The sequence below is a fragment of the Pelodiscus sinensis genome, chromosome 1, assembly GCF_049634645.1.
Source record: "Pelodiscus sinensis isolate JC-2024 chromosome 1, ASM4963464v1, whole genome shotgun sequence".
NCBI lineage: Eukaryota > Metazoa > Chordata > Testudines > Trionychidae > Pelodiscus > Pelodiscus sinensis.
The window spans coordinates 133,232,654-133,249,372 of record NC_134711.1 but is presented as its reverse complement, the minus strand read 5'-3'; the positions used below and the strand labels follow the sequence as shown (position 1 = coordinate 133,249,372).

At 45.9% G+C, this 16,719-nt stretch overlaps 1 protein-coding gene across 18 annotated transcripts in view; it reads right to left on the bottom strand.

Moving 5' to 3' along the window:
• The window catches only part of RIMKLB (ribosomal modification protein rimK like family member B), an 89,647-nt gene that overhangs the window by 19,664 nt on the left and 53,264 nt on the right, over window positions 1-16,719 (bottom strand). For all 18 annotated transcript variants that reach the window (XM_014571955.2, XM_075902146.1, XM_075902109.1 and 15 more), the window contains exons 4-6: window positions 13,824-14,054; window positions 6,641-6,727; window positions 283-486 (exon numbers count right to left, since the gene is read on the bottom strand). In XM_014571955.2, the coding sequence (XP_014427441.1) occupies window positions 283-486; window positions 6,641-6,727; window positions 13,824-14,054 (522 nt within the window). The remainder of the gene's footprint in view (window positions 1-282; window positions 487-6,640; window positions 6,728-13,823; window positions 14,055-16,719) is intronic.

Sequence of the window (16,719 nt, the reverse complement as noted above, 5' to 3'; positions counted from 1 at the left end):
ACCGATATATTTACCACCAATTCACTCTGCTTGTGTGTTCTATCCTTTTCTCCCACATAGTCTTCTCTATTTCGACTAAGCTGTGTGTCAGGGACAGTATCATTCTATATCGGTACAGTTCCTAGAACAATGGGGTCCCACTCTCAGGTGGTCCAAAGCATTACTGTAATAAACATCAATACATTAAAAAATATGAAACTTCTCAATTAAATTGGGGTTGCCACTCATCTCCCATGGGGCTTCACAAATTCCAATCCAGACCACTAAGAGTGCCATTCCTACCAAGTGAGCAGTTGCTCTGCATCCTCCCATCTGTTGAGCAGCGCAGCATGGTCCCCACTACACGGCCGCCTACCACGATGACACGCACATCCTTGCCATGGGACTCCTTGACATATTTCTGGAACAGGTAAGGGGCTTCATGACGAATTAAATGGCTCAGGTCTGCCAAATGGTGCTTATCTCGTGCCAGGAATACAGCTTTGCCTGTTCCAAGAGAAAACATTGAGATCAGGGACTGGTGAAAGAGGGCAAGAGCCACTATACATACCTTGTGTTACAGATTCAGCACATAAAGAATCTCAAATTAAAAAAAAAAAAAAAAAATACTGCCCATCCTCATGAATTGGATATATTTTATATCCCTTTACCTTCAACTGCTTCAGTGCCGCAGAATATACAAAGACAGTCAAGGTGGTAAGTCAAAAAAGCTCTTTAATAGAGAAGCTGGACCTTTGTAACATTCATCCTTTTAAGGATAGGGGGCTGACAGATAAAAGGAGAAGCGACACAAATTGGGTAGCACACATGCAACCAACAGGCCAACCTCTCCCCTCTTTCAGGCAGAAAGGGGGAACTTCAAGGTATAAAAAGCTCTCATGCATGGGAGCTGCTCAGACAGCTACGAAATAAATTTAATTTAGAACTCTATGGCATTAACACATTGCTGTAAAATGCTTATAAAAATACCCAAGGAAAATAGCATGCCTGTAAACACAACATCTAAGTACTGAGGTGACAGACATCCCAGGGAACATGAGGGTTTTGAGAGAAATATGTGACTAATTCTGATGGAGCTGACATAATTAGACAACTTCAGCAGCTTATTCCACCAAACATAAGAACCAGTAGACCATAGTGACAGTTATGAAAGAAGGCCACCTTGAGTCTTTAGAAATCCAATGCCTATTTCTAACAAGCGACTCTAAAGACTTACTTCAGTCAACCTCTGATTTGTTCTTTTTACTCCACATCTTATTTCTTCAGGTCACCTCACATAAGTTTCCTATCCTTCCTTTTAACGTCTCTAATGTCAGTGGAAAGCACTTCTGGAGCAGACTTCGCTGCTCTGGAGCTCATTTCCTCACCTTCATTGGCCTTACTCTTATTTGCTCTCCTCTTCTGTTGACACCCTTTGTGAATCTAAATGTGTTACATAATACACTTTGTACTAAGGCACTGCCAATTTGTATGGCAGAACTTCACTGAATTGTGCTGCATCATTATTGCATTACAAAATCTCTTGGTCAACTGCCTCGTTTAACGAAGAAAATGGGATGGGGGAGAGAAGCAGAAGGAAGATGAGGTGAAGTATTATGCTGGAGACATCAATATAGCAGACTCTGCTCCTTTAGGGATGATGGTCTCTGTAGCACTAGATTGCTATACAACATGGAATTGCTAAAGCCAGCACTCATGGAACACTGCTTCTGAAGGATTTAAGATGGTACCCTAACCTACCCAGTCCCAGAGAGCGCTTAAGTTCATTTTCCTCATGCTGCTTCTTAGCCCTATTTCCCCTCTCTCCCAGCTACTGTGCTCCCAAAATGGGGATGGAAAAAACAAGGACTTGGAAAATGGTAGGAAGCATTTCAGTCAATTACGCTTTATCAAATAAAAAACAATGTGCCCATTTGCACTGATGTAAACTGTTCTTTAAATGGCCTTAGGTTTGAATGGTTTAATTAACATGTAAGCCATTGTTTTCTAAAATACCATTTGTTATCTGCTGTTCTGTATTTAACTTTCAAGTACAGTAAAACTCCAATAGTCGAGCATCCAATAGTCCGGCATTCCTGATAGTCCGGCATCAAAATGGCAAGAGCCTAGATAGTGAGCTTCGGCAAAAAATGAGTTACAAGGTAACAGCGGCAGCAGCTGAACTGAGCAAAAAGGGTAAAAAAAGACTTAAAAAAACCACGAAAACATTACAGTATACTGTATACAGTATGTACAATAAAAAGGGTTAAGAACACTTTATATACAGTATATAATGTGTGTATATATAACCATCTTATAGTACCTCCTGATAGTCCAGCATATCTGATAATCCGGCACCACCTAGGTCCCATAGATTCTGGATTATCTGAAGTCTACTGTATTTGGCAGAGCGGGGACACAGAAGAAACCACACCATTGGAAAAGAGAGCTGTTTCTGTAACAGGTGTTCTTTGAGATGTGCTGCTCGTGTCCATTCAACGTAGACGTGTGTGCTCACTACATGCACGAGTGGCAGAAGATTTTCCCTCAGCAGTATCCATACAGAGATGGGTTCAGCACTTCCTGGAGTAGCATGCACATGCCATGCAATACAGAGTACTGCAGATCCCCTCCACACTCAATTCCTTCTTGCCAGAAACTCCAACAGTGGAGAAGGAGGGCAGGACGTTGAATAAGAACATATGAATGGCCATTCTGGGTCAAAAATCCATCTAGACCAGTATCTTGTCTTCTGACAGTAGCCAAAGTATCCCAGAGGGAATGAACTGAACAGGGAATCATCAAATGATCCATCCGCTGTTACCCATTTCCAGCTTTTGACAGAGGGACACCATTCCTGCCCATCCCTGCTAACAGTCATTGATGAACCTATCCCTCCATGAATTTATCTAGTTTTTTAACCCTGTTATAGTTTTGGACTTCAGAATATCCCCCCAATGTCTAGTGCATGGAGGCACCTACGGTAAACTGGAAGAAGTGTCCATGGCCCTGGAAAATCGTGTCGTGAACGTATGTATTTTTGAGATTGGAGGGCGACATGCCAACCTCCCAGACCCAGGGAATGGGTGATGGAGGTCAGGGAGACCGTGGAAAACTTGAGTTTCAACAGATAGTGATTGAGATCTCTCAGATCTAAGGTGGACCGAAAGCCCCACTTGGCCTTGAGAATTAAAAAGTAGAGGGAACAGAACCTCTGGTTCCTGTATTGGGGCTGAACCTCCTTCACTGCTCCCATCTGCTGCAACCCCATAACTATTTGAACAAGCAGATTCTTGTGATAAGGGTCCCTGAAGGAGGACAGACTGGAGCAGGGAGAAGGAAGTTGAGGTGAGTTGCAGGATATATAGCCGTGATGAGGACCCAACGGTCCATAAATATGGAGTGCCAAGCAAAGAGGAAGGGGTATTAATGGCTGGCAAATAAAAGGGGGAGAATCCGGTGAACTGAGTGGTGTCACCCTCAGGCTCAACCTCAAAAAGGGAATTTGCTGAGAGACTTGGAACGAGTGGAGCATGAAGTGAAGGAAAATGGGGTTGTTTCCTTGGCCGCCTCTTATACAGGCAGTCCCCGGGTTATGTACAAGATAGGGACTGTAGGTTTGTTCTTAAGTTGAATTTGTATGCAAGTCGGAACTGGCATCCAGATTCAACCGCTGTTGAAACTGACCAGCAGCTGACTACAGGACGCCCAAGGCAGAGCTGCTCTGTCCCGGGCTTCCTGGAATCAGCCGCTGATCAGTTTCAGCAGCGGCTGACTTGGGAACACCTGGGGTAGAGCAGCTGGGGTGCTGCCGGGTTGGTCCCCGCAGCACCGAGGTGCGGCACTGTGGGGACCTACCTGGCAGCGCCCCAGCTGCTCTGTCCCAGGCGTCCAGATTCAGCCGCTGTTGAAACTGGCCAGCGGCTGACTATAGGAAGCTAAAATCTAAGGTGTAATAAGTTCTTCCTATAAAGGTGCGTCTGTTGGCCTGCTGGCTACCCTCTGCGATGGGACCCCGGTCCTAGCAGTAAAGACACGGACGTTAACCTTTTCTCGGAAACACACACACACACACACACAAACACACTGCCCTGACCGTCGGCTGACAGCTCCTCTAGAGCGGGAATGCTGCCCAATAAAGAACCAAGGCAGACAAAGTGTGGATGGGGCTGCAACTAATGTAGACAGCCCCAGCATTGACATAATGTCCTAGGCTGCTGGAAGAGGCTCCAGGGAGGATGATACATATAGTTGAGCACAGCTGCCCAGACTAGGTGGCAGGGAGTGAGATGGACTACATCTCTACGTTTGAGGTGGGGCCTTGGAGGTTGATGGAGCTGCCTGTCCGGATCATCTCTTCGATTGCCCTGACGTGAGCCTGGCGACTTGCCTCTGCCCACTTTCATAGGCCTCTTAGCTGGAGCCAAGGATGGAGATCGGTGCTGGCGAAGCACTGGCACCCTGTTCCAAGTCAGAGCACCGACTCCATGAGGAGCGCTTTTAGGCAAATGTCTCTCTCTTTAATTCATGGCTGAAGTGATTTGCAGATTCAGTGCTTGTCATTGATATGGGCTTCTCCCAAGCACCATAAAACACTCATCAAGAGGGTGGCCAATGGGCATAAACCTGGGATAGTTGTGAACACACAACTGAAAGCTGGGGCAAGGGAGGACTGGAGCACGCCCAGTCCCAAGGCAACGTCCCTAAGGGACTTACTACTTCTTCTGAACTATGAACAATTAACCACTAAGAAGGAACTATTTACAAGTAAACAGATATCAATCACCAGAAAAGCAACTGTAAGGGCTCTTGCACAGCCATTCCGAGCACCACCACTAGCAGTAAGGAGGAAATGAGCGTAAAGGCAGTGTCCTATATAGCACAGCGTGTGTGTGTGTGCACGTGTCACTCCAGAGGGCACTGAAGCCATCGCCTTATGGATACTGCTAAATGAAAATCTTCCAGCACACACACCTATATTCAATGGACATTAGCAAGCATTCAAGGAAGGATGACACTATTCAAAGGTAGATTTCACAGTGGATTATTTTTGTTTTGAAGTACCTTTTATAAATAGGGATTTATGCAAGGTCAGGCTATGTAAGGAGAAGAACTGATAGCTATAAGCTTGTCTATTGATTCTATTTAGCAGATCTAATCGGCAGAATGCCACGCAGTGACAAGTTAAATCCTGGTGGGTCCCACATATTCCACAGATATGGAGCTTACCCTCTGCTACATAATCATGCTCCAAAGTCTAAGGCTCTGGCTACGTAAGAAGCTTTTATCACTTTCACTAAAGGCAATTTTTTAAAGTTAATTTAATTAAACTGGTACAATCCCGTGTTGAAAAAACACATTTGTTTATATCTTCCTTCATTTGATAATTTACTAATTTAACATTAAGATAAACTGATTTAACACTTAACTTTTGACATTTACATTATAAATTGAGGTTCTTATTCAGTTATTGGAAGCTGCTTCAGAATTTGCAGCACTCTCACAGAATCAGAAATCTTGCTATAGAATTTAGGTCCAGTTTGGTTCTTAACCACTTGATTAAACTGAAACTATTGACCAAGACAAGCATAAAGAAAAAGAAATGGGAGGTTCACTGAATTCAGATGATGTACCTTAAGCCTTGAAATTCCTCTTCATTTTCACTACTATTCCAAGTCCTGGATCCTCCCTCCACAGTTATGCTCATGCCACTCAATCAAAAACTATAGAAACTCACTATTCCAGTCCTGCCTCCTCACACAGTTCTGCCAATGCACCACTTGCAGAACCCCTGTAATTTCTAATCTATAAGGGTATGTCTACACTACCCCACTAGTTCGAACTAGTGGGGGTTACGTAGTCATCCGCAGTTGCAAATGAAGCCCGGGATTTGAATTTCCCGGGCTTCATTTGCATGAAGCCAGCCGGCGCCATTTTTAAATGCCGGCTAGTTCGAACCCCGTGCCGCGCGGCTACACGCGGCACGGAGTAGCTAGTTCCTAATCCGAACTAGCTACTCCATGCCGCGTGTAGCCGCGCGGCACGGGGTTCGAACTAGCCAGCATTTAAAAATGGCGCTGGCTGGCTTCATGGAAATGAAGCCCGGGAAATTCAAATCCCGGGCTTCATTTGCAACTGCGGATGACTACATTACCCCCGCTAGTTCGAACTAGCGGGGTAGTGTAGACATACCCTATGTTACCAGCGGCATTAAAAATTGTCTCCCAAGTTTGCAGTCTGTTCAACACACAGGTCTGGTCTACACTACCACAAGAAGAGTGATCTAAGTTGCATAAACTTCAGCTACACATATAGTACAGCTGAAGTTGAAATACTTAGACACCTCATTAAGTAGATCTTCACTGTGGTGTATCCACAGGAGACATTCTTTCATTGACAGAAGTGTGATTGGCCATCAATTTATCGTGCCTATACTAGACACAATAAATCAACCCCCCGGATTGATCACTGACCATCAATTCAGCTAGTAGCATAGACATACCCTCAGAAGCAATTCAGAAGTTAGAAGAGTTTAGACAGAGAATGAAAACAAAGTCTAACCCCTGACATAAAGCCTCTTCAAATCCTTTCCCTTCATCACACATGGATCCCTGAAACGAGGGTCACCACCATGCACCTTTTCCCTCACTCCTGCACCTACCTCGGTGACCCCGTGTGTTCTTCACCACCATGGGAAACTCCAGCACCTCCGCCTCATCAATCATTTTGGCAAAGTTCTCATGACCACCTGGTAAAAAAAGAACCAAGAAATGTTACATGTTGCCAATCTGATACTACCAATCTAATGTATGAGACTTGCTGGATACAGACTACATCTCTTCCACCTCTGATCTTAAAGACAGCAACATAAACCAAAGGTTAATAGACGACAGGACATTTAGAAGGGTTAATTCTTTTCGGCTCTTTTCCCACTCCACTTTTATCAACTTCTACTTACCTGCCTTCTATCTACCTGACCAGGGAATTCTCTGGAGACACAGGCCCATTCTGACTATGTGTAGCAGAGGGACAAGATGTAATACAGAAACCAGCACCCTCCAAATCCTATCCCATTCTAGTAAAACCACTTGTAGATAAGGACTGAATAATCATTCCATAAAGGAAGTTGTCTCACCTCAAAAAAGATATTTTGGCCTTGGAAAGGGTTCAGAAAAGGGCAACTAAAATTATTAGGGGTTTGGAACGGGTCCCATACGAAGAGAGGTTAAAGTGACTGGGGCTTTTCAGTTGTGCAGTAACGGTGCTTCTTCAAGAGGTGTCCCTGTGGATGCTCCACTCTGGGTGCTGGTGCATCCTCGTACCGGCGACCGGAGATCTTTTTAACTGTTTCCACCGTGCCGTGCACGCGCCAGAGCGCCCCCTGTGTCATTGGAATCTGTTAGGCGCGCGCGCGGCACGGCTCCTCTGTTCCTTCTGCACCCGTCAGAACCAAGGGCTCCGAGCCAAGGAAGGAGGGAGCACCCATGGGGACACATCTCAAAGAAGCACCGTTACTGCACAAGGTGAGTAACTCTTTCTTCTCCTTCGAGAAGTCCCCACGGGTGCTACATTCTGGGGGTATGTCTATACTACCACCCTAGTTCGAATGAAGGTGGTTAATGTAGTCAATCGAAGTTGCAAATGAAGCCCGGGATTTAAATATCCCGGGTTTCATTTGCATCTTGCCGGGCACCGCCATTTTTAAATCCCCAGTAGTTCGGACTCCGTGCCCGTGGCTTCATGCGACATGGAGCAGGTAGTTCGAATTAGGCTTTCTAATTCGAGCTACCATTACTCCTCATGGAACACAGGCACGGAGTCCGAACTACTGGGGATTTAAAAATGGCAGCGCCCGGCAAGATGCAAATGAAGCCCGGAATATTTAAATCCCGGGCTTCATTTGCAACTTCGATTGACTACATTAACCACCCTAGTTCGAACTAGGGAAGATGCAATTGAGGAAGAGAGAGCATAATGTTGTGCAAAGGTATGGTCTGAGGACCAGGTATCCTGTAGAGACACATTGCTGAGGAAGGCGGTGGTGGAGGACATCGCCCTGATAAAATGTGCTGTAACCATTTCAGGTAAGTCTTTGTTGTAGAGTACATAACATGTTTGGATGCACGAAGAGATCTATTTAGAAATCCTCTGACGAGACTGAATGTCCTTTGCACCGTTCCGCATAGGACAAAAAAAGTCTCGGGGCTTGTCGCCAGGGTTTGGTGCGGTCAATGTAAAAAGCAAGCGCCCTGCGGACATCCAGAGTGTGCCAACCTGCTTGAAGAGGATTGGTATGAAGCTTAGGAAAAAAATGCAGGTAAGTATATAGGTTCATTGACATGAAAGGGCAAAAGGACTTTGGGGAGGAATTTAGGGTGTGGTCGAAGTATCACCCTATCTTTAGTGAATACTGTATAAGGGGGATCCGCCATCAGTGAGGCGAATTCACTCACCCTTCTACTGGAGGTTATTGCCACAAGGAATGAGACTTTCATTGATAAATGAGACCAGGAGCAAGTTGCCAGTGGTTCAAAAGGTGGCTTTGTGAGACTCTTGAGAACGTGGTTGAGGTCCCAGATAGGAAGTGGTGGTCGGACTGGTGGGAAGGTATTCTGTAGCCCCTAAGGAATCTTTTCGTCATTGGGTCAGCGAGAAGAGATCCCATGACCTGTACAATGAAACGCTACAATGGCGGCTGCATGTACTTTGATAGTAGTAAGAGCTAGACCTGTTTCAGGTGTAACAAGTAATCCAATAGGGTGGGGAGGGGGGCGTGCTCAGAGGATGTTATGTGAGAAGTGTTGAACCAATGCACCAATCTGTTCCACTTGTAGAGATTTGTTCTCCTAGTGGACTGCCTCCTACTATTGATCAGTATATGTTTCACTGGTTCTGAACAGGCATTTTCAGCATCTTGGAGCCATGAAGGAGACAAGCATGAAGATGTAGCTTGTGGAGTTCCGGGTGGAGATCCCTCCCGCAGTTCTGCGATAGTAGGTCGTGGTGAAGTGGGACGGTGTACAGATCTGCTAGCTTCATCTTACAGAGGTAAGGATACCACGTCTGTGTGGGCTGGTGCCACAAGTATGGCTCGAGCACGATCTAATCTGATCTTGTTGAGGACCTTGTGAAGGAAAGGAAAGGGCGGAAAGGCGTAGAGAAGGGGACCATGCCATGTGATCGAAAAGGCATCGCCGAGGGAGTGCTTCCCTAGAGCTGCTCTTGAACAGTAGAGGTGGCACTTTCTTTCCTTTTGTGGCAAAGAGGTCTATGTCTGGTTGCCCCCACTGACGAAAAACTGGTGCAACAGTGTTCCTGTTCATCTCCCACTCATGTTAATCGTGGAACATTCGGCTTAGGGCATCTGCCGTGACATTGAGCACTCTAGGTAGGTATGAAGCTATGGAGGTAACATGGTGCGTAAGGCACCAATTCCATAATCTGATGGCTTCCGTGCAAAGGGAGTGAGATCACGCCCCTCCCTGTTGGTTGATATAGTACATGCAGGTAGTATTGTCTGTCATTATGGAAATGACTTGTGAGTTATGTAGGATTGGAAAGGTTGGCGAGCGGTCAGGTATGCATGCAACTCGAGGAGGTTGATATGTAAGGTTTGTTCCATAAAGGACAATTTGCCTTGAGCTGTGATGGTGCCTAGGTGAGCTCCCCAACCCATGAGTGATGCATCTGTCACAATAGTGAGTGTGGGAGAAGGTTGATGGAACGGTACGCCTTCTAACATATTCTGGGGGTTTGTCCACCATTGTAGCAAGTTTAGAATGCGAGGTGGTATAGTTAGTCGTTTGGAGAGAGAGTCTCTGGAGGGCTTGTAAGTCGTGGCTAACCATGACTGAAGGCCTCTCATATGAAGTCTGGCGAGCTTGACCACATGTGTCGTGGAAGCCATATGCCCTAGAATCTTGAGACAGTCGCGTACCGTCATGGTAGGAACTAGTTGTGCACTCCTGATATTCTGCATAATACGATGGCTGATGCGGTAACACGGGCTGCGGTATCTGCTACATCCATTGCGGATTGTAGGGCAGAACGCGAGACTGCATGACCTTCGTGCATTATATTAAGGAGTGTTGACCGTTTATGTTCAGGTAAATGTTGTGCCAAGTCCTGGAGTTTGGAATAATTTGTGTGATCATAATCCTCAAGCATTGCCGTGTAATTTGCTGCTCGAAGGAGCAAGGTAGCCGAGGAATAGACCCATAATGTTTATTCTCTTGTGATCTCTATCCTGTGGTGTCGTCTTTAGGTTAGGTTGTCTCCCTTTGTGGCGAACCGAATCCACCATTAGGAATTAGGTGGTGGATGGGTGAAAAGGAAATCCGCATCCTTTGGTGCAATAAAGTATTTGCGGTCAGCCTTCTTGTTGGTGGGGGAAATAGACGCAGGAGTCTGCCAAATACTCTTGGCTGGGTCCATAATGACCTCATCCATAGGGATCACCAGTCGAGAAGTAGTAGATGGTTCCAGTGTACGTAGGAGCTTATACTGTTTAACTTGTACCTCCTGTAAGTCCCGTTCCTCTGCTAGCGCCACCCTTTTAAAAAGATCATGAAATTTCCTAGAGTCATCACTGGATGGTGGAGCCTCTGGTGTGACAGCCTCATCAGGAGAGGATGAGGAGTTATGTAGAGGGGATCTGTCTTCGCCCTCTGAGAGAGAATCTTGTATCTCAGAGCGACTTGGGGAATTTAGTTCTGTCATGGACGCAGTAAGAGGTGGCGAAGCCGGTGTTCTAGAAGTTGTTGAAAGAGGATGATGACGACTTTGCTTTGGTCTTGGCTCGCATGGCTGCCATTGAATAGCGTATGACAGCGGTGGGTAGCTATATTGTTGTGCATACCATGGTGGTGGCAGAGGTGGGTATGCGTTTTGCGTGACCGAAGGCTGCCAAGGAGGAGGTCTGTGGACAGGACTAGAATGTTGGGAGGAGAATCTACTCCTGGGTTTCATACCAGCATTGCTTGGAGACCGTGAGATGTGGGACGGTCTGCCTGAGTGAACTGACTGCACCAAAGAAGTTGGTGAAGTCGGTGCCAGCAGTGAACGGCTCCGTACCAGCGAGTGGTAGTGCGCAGCATGGTGGCTCGGTGCCAAGGTGCGGGACTTGCTTGGTGTCGATGGCGGTGCCGAGCGGCACGGGGGCAGCATGTCAGTGCGGGGCTTCTCCACAGTCGGTGCTGGCAACCGGTGCCGGGGGTGTTTCGGCGCTGAATGTTCCTTATGGCCCGCCAGTGTGGCTGGTGCCGAGGAGGACGACGGTGCTGATGCTTTCTGTCTCAGATCAGAATGCGCTCGCTTGTGCGGTGCCAGCGTTTTGGCCGAAGCCGTACCAGACATGCCCGGCTTGTATGTGGTGCTAACCCGTGAGGCTGAGGACGCCGAGGGTAGCGAACGGGTCAGAGAACGAGCAGTTCTCGATGCTGCCGGGGTAGACAGGGCAGAGGGACATGACTCGTCCATACCCTTGGTCAGAGAGGCCATTTATGGAGCCGCTGGTGGGTCGTCAGATGGAGATCGTAGAGACTTCTCTTAGAGAACTGTTTCCGCCTATTAGCCCTGTCCCTCCGTGCTCTGGAGGTCAATTTAAAGCAGTGCTGGCACTTCTGAGTCTGGTGGGATTCGCCAAGGCACTTAATGCATTCCGCATGTCCATCAGACACAAGCATAGCATCCCGGCATGTCTAGCGCCTTTTAAAGCCGGGAGATCCCGGCATGAGGCGCGGGAAACAAGTGGCAAGCCGCAACGAGAGAAAATTTTTTTGTTTTGTTTTTTGTTCTAACTATAGATTAGGGTAGGTAGTAAGGTTAAAAAAAAAAAAAAAAAAAAAAAAAAACTCAGAATCTGAGGTAACTGTGCGAATTAACCAGGTTATTTTTTAACCAAAGATGAAGAGGAGAAGAAGCTCCATCTATTGCCGAGGACGATAAAGAAGGAACTGAGGAGCTGCACCCCATGCGCGCCTAACGGATTCCAACGACGCAGGGGGGTGCTCTGGATCGTGCACAGCGTGGTAGAAACAGCTAGAAAGATCTCCGGTCGCCGGCGCGAGGACACACCAGCACCCAGAGTGGAGCACCCAGAGGGACCTCTCGAAGGAGAAGAGGAGACTTAGGGGGGATATGATAAAGGTATATAAAATCATGAGCGGTGTGGAGAGGGTGAATAAAGAAAAGTTATTTATTAGTTCCCATAATAGAAGAACTAGAGGACACCAAATGAAGTTAATGGGTAGGCAGGTTTAAAACTAATAAAAGAAAGTTCTTCTTCACATAGTGCGTAGTCAACCTGTGGAACTCCTTGCCAGAGGAGGCTGTGAAAGCTAGGACTATAACAGAGTTTAAAGAGAAGCTAGATACTTTCATGGAAGTTAGATCCATAAAAGACTATTAGCCAGGGGATAGAAATGGTGTCCCTGGCCACTATTTGTCAGAGGCTGGAGAAGGATGACAGGAGACAAATCGCTTGATCATTGTCTTCGGTCCACCCTCTCCGGGGCACCTGGTGCTGGCCACTGTCGGCAGACAGGCTACTGGGCTAGATGGACCTTTGGTCTGACCCAATACAGCCATTCTTATGTTCTTAATTCCAGGCAGTTTTTAGTAATAAGAATACAAGGATTTGTAACTCATATATATTATTCATAGATCTGAGTTCCTCACATCTCAGTTTGCCTCCCTAACTCCTGGATTAATGTTTCCCTCTGCAAGTAATACAGCCACCAGAACAGTATTTTTAAATGTTGTTTACCTGGAAACAGCTTAACATTCTAAAGGTTACCTGAGCTCAATTCACCCTTTATTTAGAGGGCTGATTATAGTATAGTGAACAGAAGAGAGGGGGTTAGGGAGAGATCCCTCAGAGACTTATGCAGTAGAGAACTCAAATCAGAGTGACTGATGGTTTGAAAAATCAGCAGCAAATGCTGCTGCCCTGGATTTTGCTGCTCACAATGGAAAGTAAGCAGCTCAACATTTCCTGCTTTTCTTGGCAATGACACCCTTTACAAGCCAACTACCACTTAAACAGAAGAAGGGCAATCCTAAACCCAATTTATTATGCAAACAATACATCTGTTATACAGAAAGCTGTGAAGGATAAGAGATGCATTTTCACAAAGAAACAACATGCACTTCCCCTGTCCCAATTGTTGGGGCAGCAAAGTCTCCAATGCAAGGAAACAGTCAACTTGTAATACAGTTAAAAACAAAGAAGTTCCCATACTAGATAATATCACAGATCTTTTTAGCCCTGTATCCTGTGTCTGACAATGGCCTGTATCAGACACTATAAGAAGGTGCAGTAAAATCATTTGTAAACAAGTGAATAATTATCCCATAGAGGAAGGTATCTTCCTAATCCCTGGAAATTTGTAAGTAATAAAGTATAAGTAGGATTTGTAACCCGTATACATTTTTTCCTGTCCAACGTAGCTGTGGATGTGCCTGATCATATACAGTTCTAATCCTTTGTCAAATACAACTCAATTCTTGACGTTAGCAACATCCTGTGACATCAAGTTCCACAAATTATCTATGTGTTGAGCAATGGACATCTTCAGCGGAAAAAGCTAAGTGTTTTAGATAATCTTCACAATACCCCACATTACAGATAGAGAAATCAAAGCAGAGTCTACATGACTTGCCCACGATGTCACAGCAAAGCCCAAAGTAGAACACCCAAGCAGTCCTGACTTCCAATCCCCAATCTAGCCACTATACAATATTCCTTTAGGGCTGTTACACACTTCAATAATAATAGCCTTCCCAAACTCGACTAAATGTTTCAACTGTTATTAGTATACTGCTCTTTTAACCCACTGGCTTACCATAAGAGAAGGTGTCTGGAAGAGGCACACCATGACCAGCCAGCTCCTGGAAGGTCCAGAACTTGTTGACACAGTTGAGGATAGCTTGGGGCCGATTCATCAACCGGCAGCCCATCTTCTCCAAATGGCGAAGGACTGTGATGTCACTGTCACTTTGGACCCAGGGTGTTGGCACACGTACAACAACCACCTGTGGATAGGCGGTAATGAGCTCCCCATTTACCCGGAGACCTGCAAAAGAGAAGGAAAAGAATGCCACTCCAAAGGGCCCAAAATGTTGACAGATGGCTAAACAAAGCATAGAAATAATTATATTACAGGTTGAACCTCTTTAATCCGGCACCCTCAGGACGTGACCAGTTCTGAACCAGAGAATTTTCCGGACCATGGAAAGTCAATATTGTCTACCAATACTTTCACCGCTTACTGGACTGTTAGAGGACATTTAGGGGCAAATTAGAACTAAACAGAACAGCTCTCAGTGTTCTACGACTGGTGGTTGTAAACAAACTTTATGGGACTGTGGCAAATTCGGCCACACCCATGAAAAGTAGACCTCTGATTAACTAAAATTATTCTGGATTACTGATGTTTCTGGACCAGAGTGTTCTGGACTAGAGAGGTTCAATCTGTGCCAGAGCACACCATTGATCTTTATTCTATGTGTAAGAGATGTCTAATGCTCTATATTTAAATACCACCCCATTATGAGAGTAATCTACGTGGTCAACTGTCCCATTTTGTACTAGGGACGTTAGCATGTAGTTGTTTACACTATTAACCAATAAGCCCAGGCTTACTGGTTAATACTAATGACTAGGGATGTAATAGTGTAGTCGATTAACCGATAAGCAAAAGCTTATAGGTTAATGCTACAGACTACATGCATTCCTCCCCCACCTCCTCCAAGTAAATTTTTTAGTAGGATGGCCAGCAACCTGGCTCAGTCCTAGCTTGTGGCAGGTCCAGGACCTACTCCTGCTGAGGTGCTGCATTTTTAGAGCTAGGCTGGCAGGCAGCTCGGCTCAGCTCAGTTCCGGCTCATGCCAGATCTGAGAGCTCAGATTCCCCCTGCCCTGAATAGGAGCTGCTGCCACCCTATACTGCTGCCTCTGTGTCAAAGGCAGCAGCCTGGGGCAACAGGCAGCTGGTCCGCCAAGAGAGCTGGTTTTTAAACCAGCTCCCCTCGCAGACCAGCTCCCACCTGGCACCCCACACTGCTGCCTCTGATACAGAGGTAGCAGCAAGGAGTGGAGGGCTCTTCAGAAGTGGGGCCAGAGTGCACTGGCTGCCACCCCCGCCCCCGGGTACTTTAGAGTAGTCAACTAACAAGAAAGAATTCATGAAGTTACTTGACTATTTGATTAACTGATATTTAACATCCCTACTAATGACTATGCATAGCCGCCCCCCCCCCCTTGCTGTCTCTGTATCAAAGGCAGTGCAGGGGAAGAGGCAGAAGCTAGTGCCCATGCCTAAGGAGCTGCCTCCCCTCCCTCCACCTCTAATAAAGAGGCAGCAGCATGCGGGAGGGTGGAGAGAGGGAAGGCAATTGGGAGCCAGTACATGTGGGAAGCAGCTTTACAGCCGCCTGCCCCCCATGCTGGTGCCTCTATCAGAGGCAGCAGGAAGGGGGGGGGGGAGTAACTACTAAAAAATATCCATTATTTACACAAATACACGTTAGTTAACATCCCTATTTTGTACAAAGGCAAAAAATCTTTCCTATCCTCCTTGATATATTTAAAAGTAGGACTGACCAATCCTGGACTAGCCCCCAATGAGATGAATTATTAGAGATGGTAAAATAGCAATCTAATCAACAGCCTGTATGTCTAGAGGGACGGGGTTGTAGGGAAAGCTGGATTGAAACAAGTCGCAAGAAAGGGCTGCTTTTGCAAGATGTCAAGTCTCCAGAGGAGGACCTGGCAGATGACTATGGGTTGGGAGCCCAGAAGCCATTTTGATCATCTTGTCATGTCAATAAAGTGAGGTGATGGAAACCCATAATTCAGTGTAATTAACTGAAATGATGGTACTTGCTATTGGTACCCTAAAGGTTAAAAGAGGAGGGAAGAGATAGGAAGAGATGACAGTGCACTTAGATTTCCATAAACAGTGTAAGCCAGCTGGAACAATTCAAATCTGGCCATTGTATATTTGCTGACTCTCCCCATAACAAAAACATATTTATTTTAAGAACGCCAATCTACAGTTTATGTTTCACTTTGCTTTTAAAGAGTATTTGAATTCATGCTTTTAGCTGGACACAGGTCTTTTCTATTCCTCTTCCTCTCATAGCTCTCTCCTCCCACCTAAGATACATTTCAGATCATGCCTTTAATAGAAAGGAGATGCCACCTGCAATACACAGAGAAAGTCGCCCTCCCCACCTTCACGTGCACACAGAACCTTTTTTTGGAAACAGCAGAAACAGAGCCTTTCCATATACAGATCTTTTCCCCCAATTCCATCTCCTACAGAGAAAAGAGAGAGAAAACACAAGGGGGAAGGCTGCTCTGGCAGCTCACTTCATTAGCACCAAGCACTGCCGCATTGCAGCTGACATGGCTTGTGTATTTAAGCAGGCAGGCTTCACACACACACACCATTTTACAGTGCTCTCAAACAAGATTAAAAATAGCCACTACAAAAATCCAAGTGGGACACAAATATTAAGGAGAGGGCTACCATCGCCTACAACATGAAGAGGAAGTTTGATTTTGCAATCACAAAGCTTTGATGTTGTCAGAGCAATTAGATAGTAGGATTCTCCATTAGTCACACTCTTCCCTGACTAAATCCCTATACACACCCACTTTTTACCATCCTACTTGTATGCATGTATTGAGACACATGTAAATTGTGTAACTGTTTAGGTTAGTGGGAAAGAGAC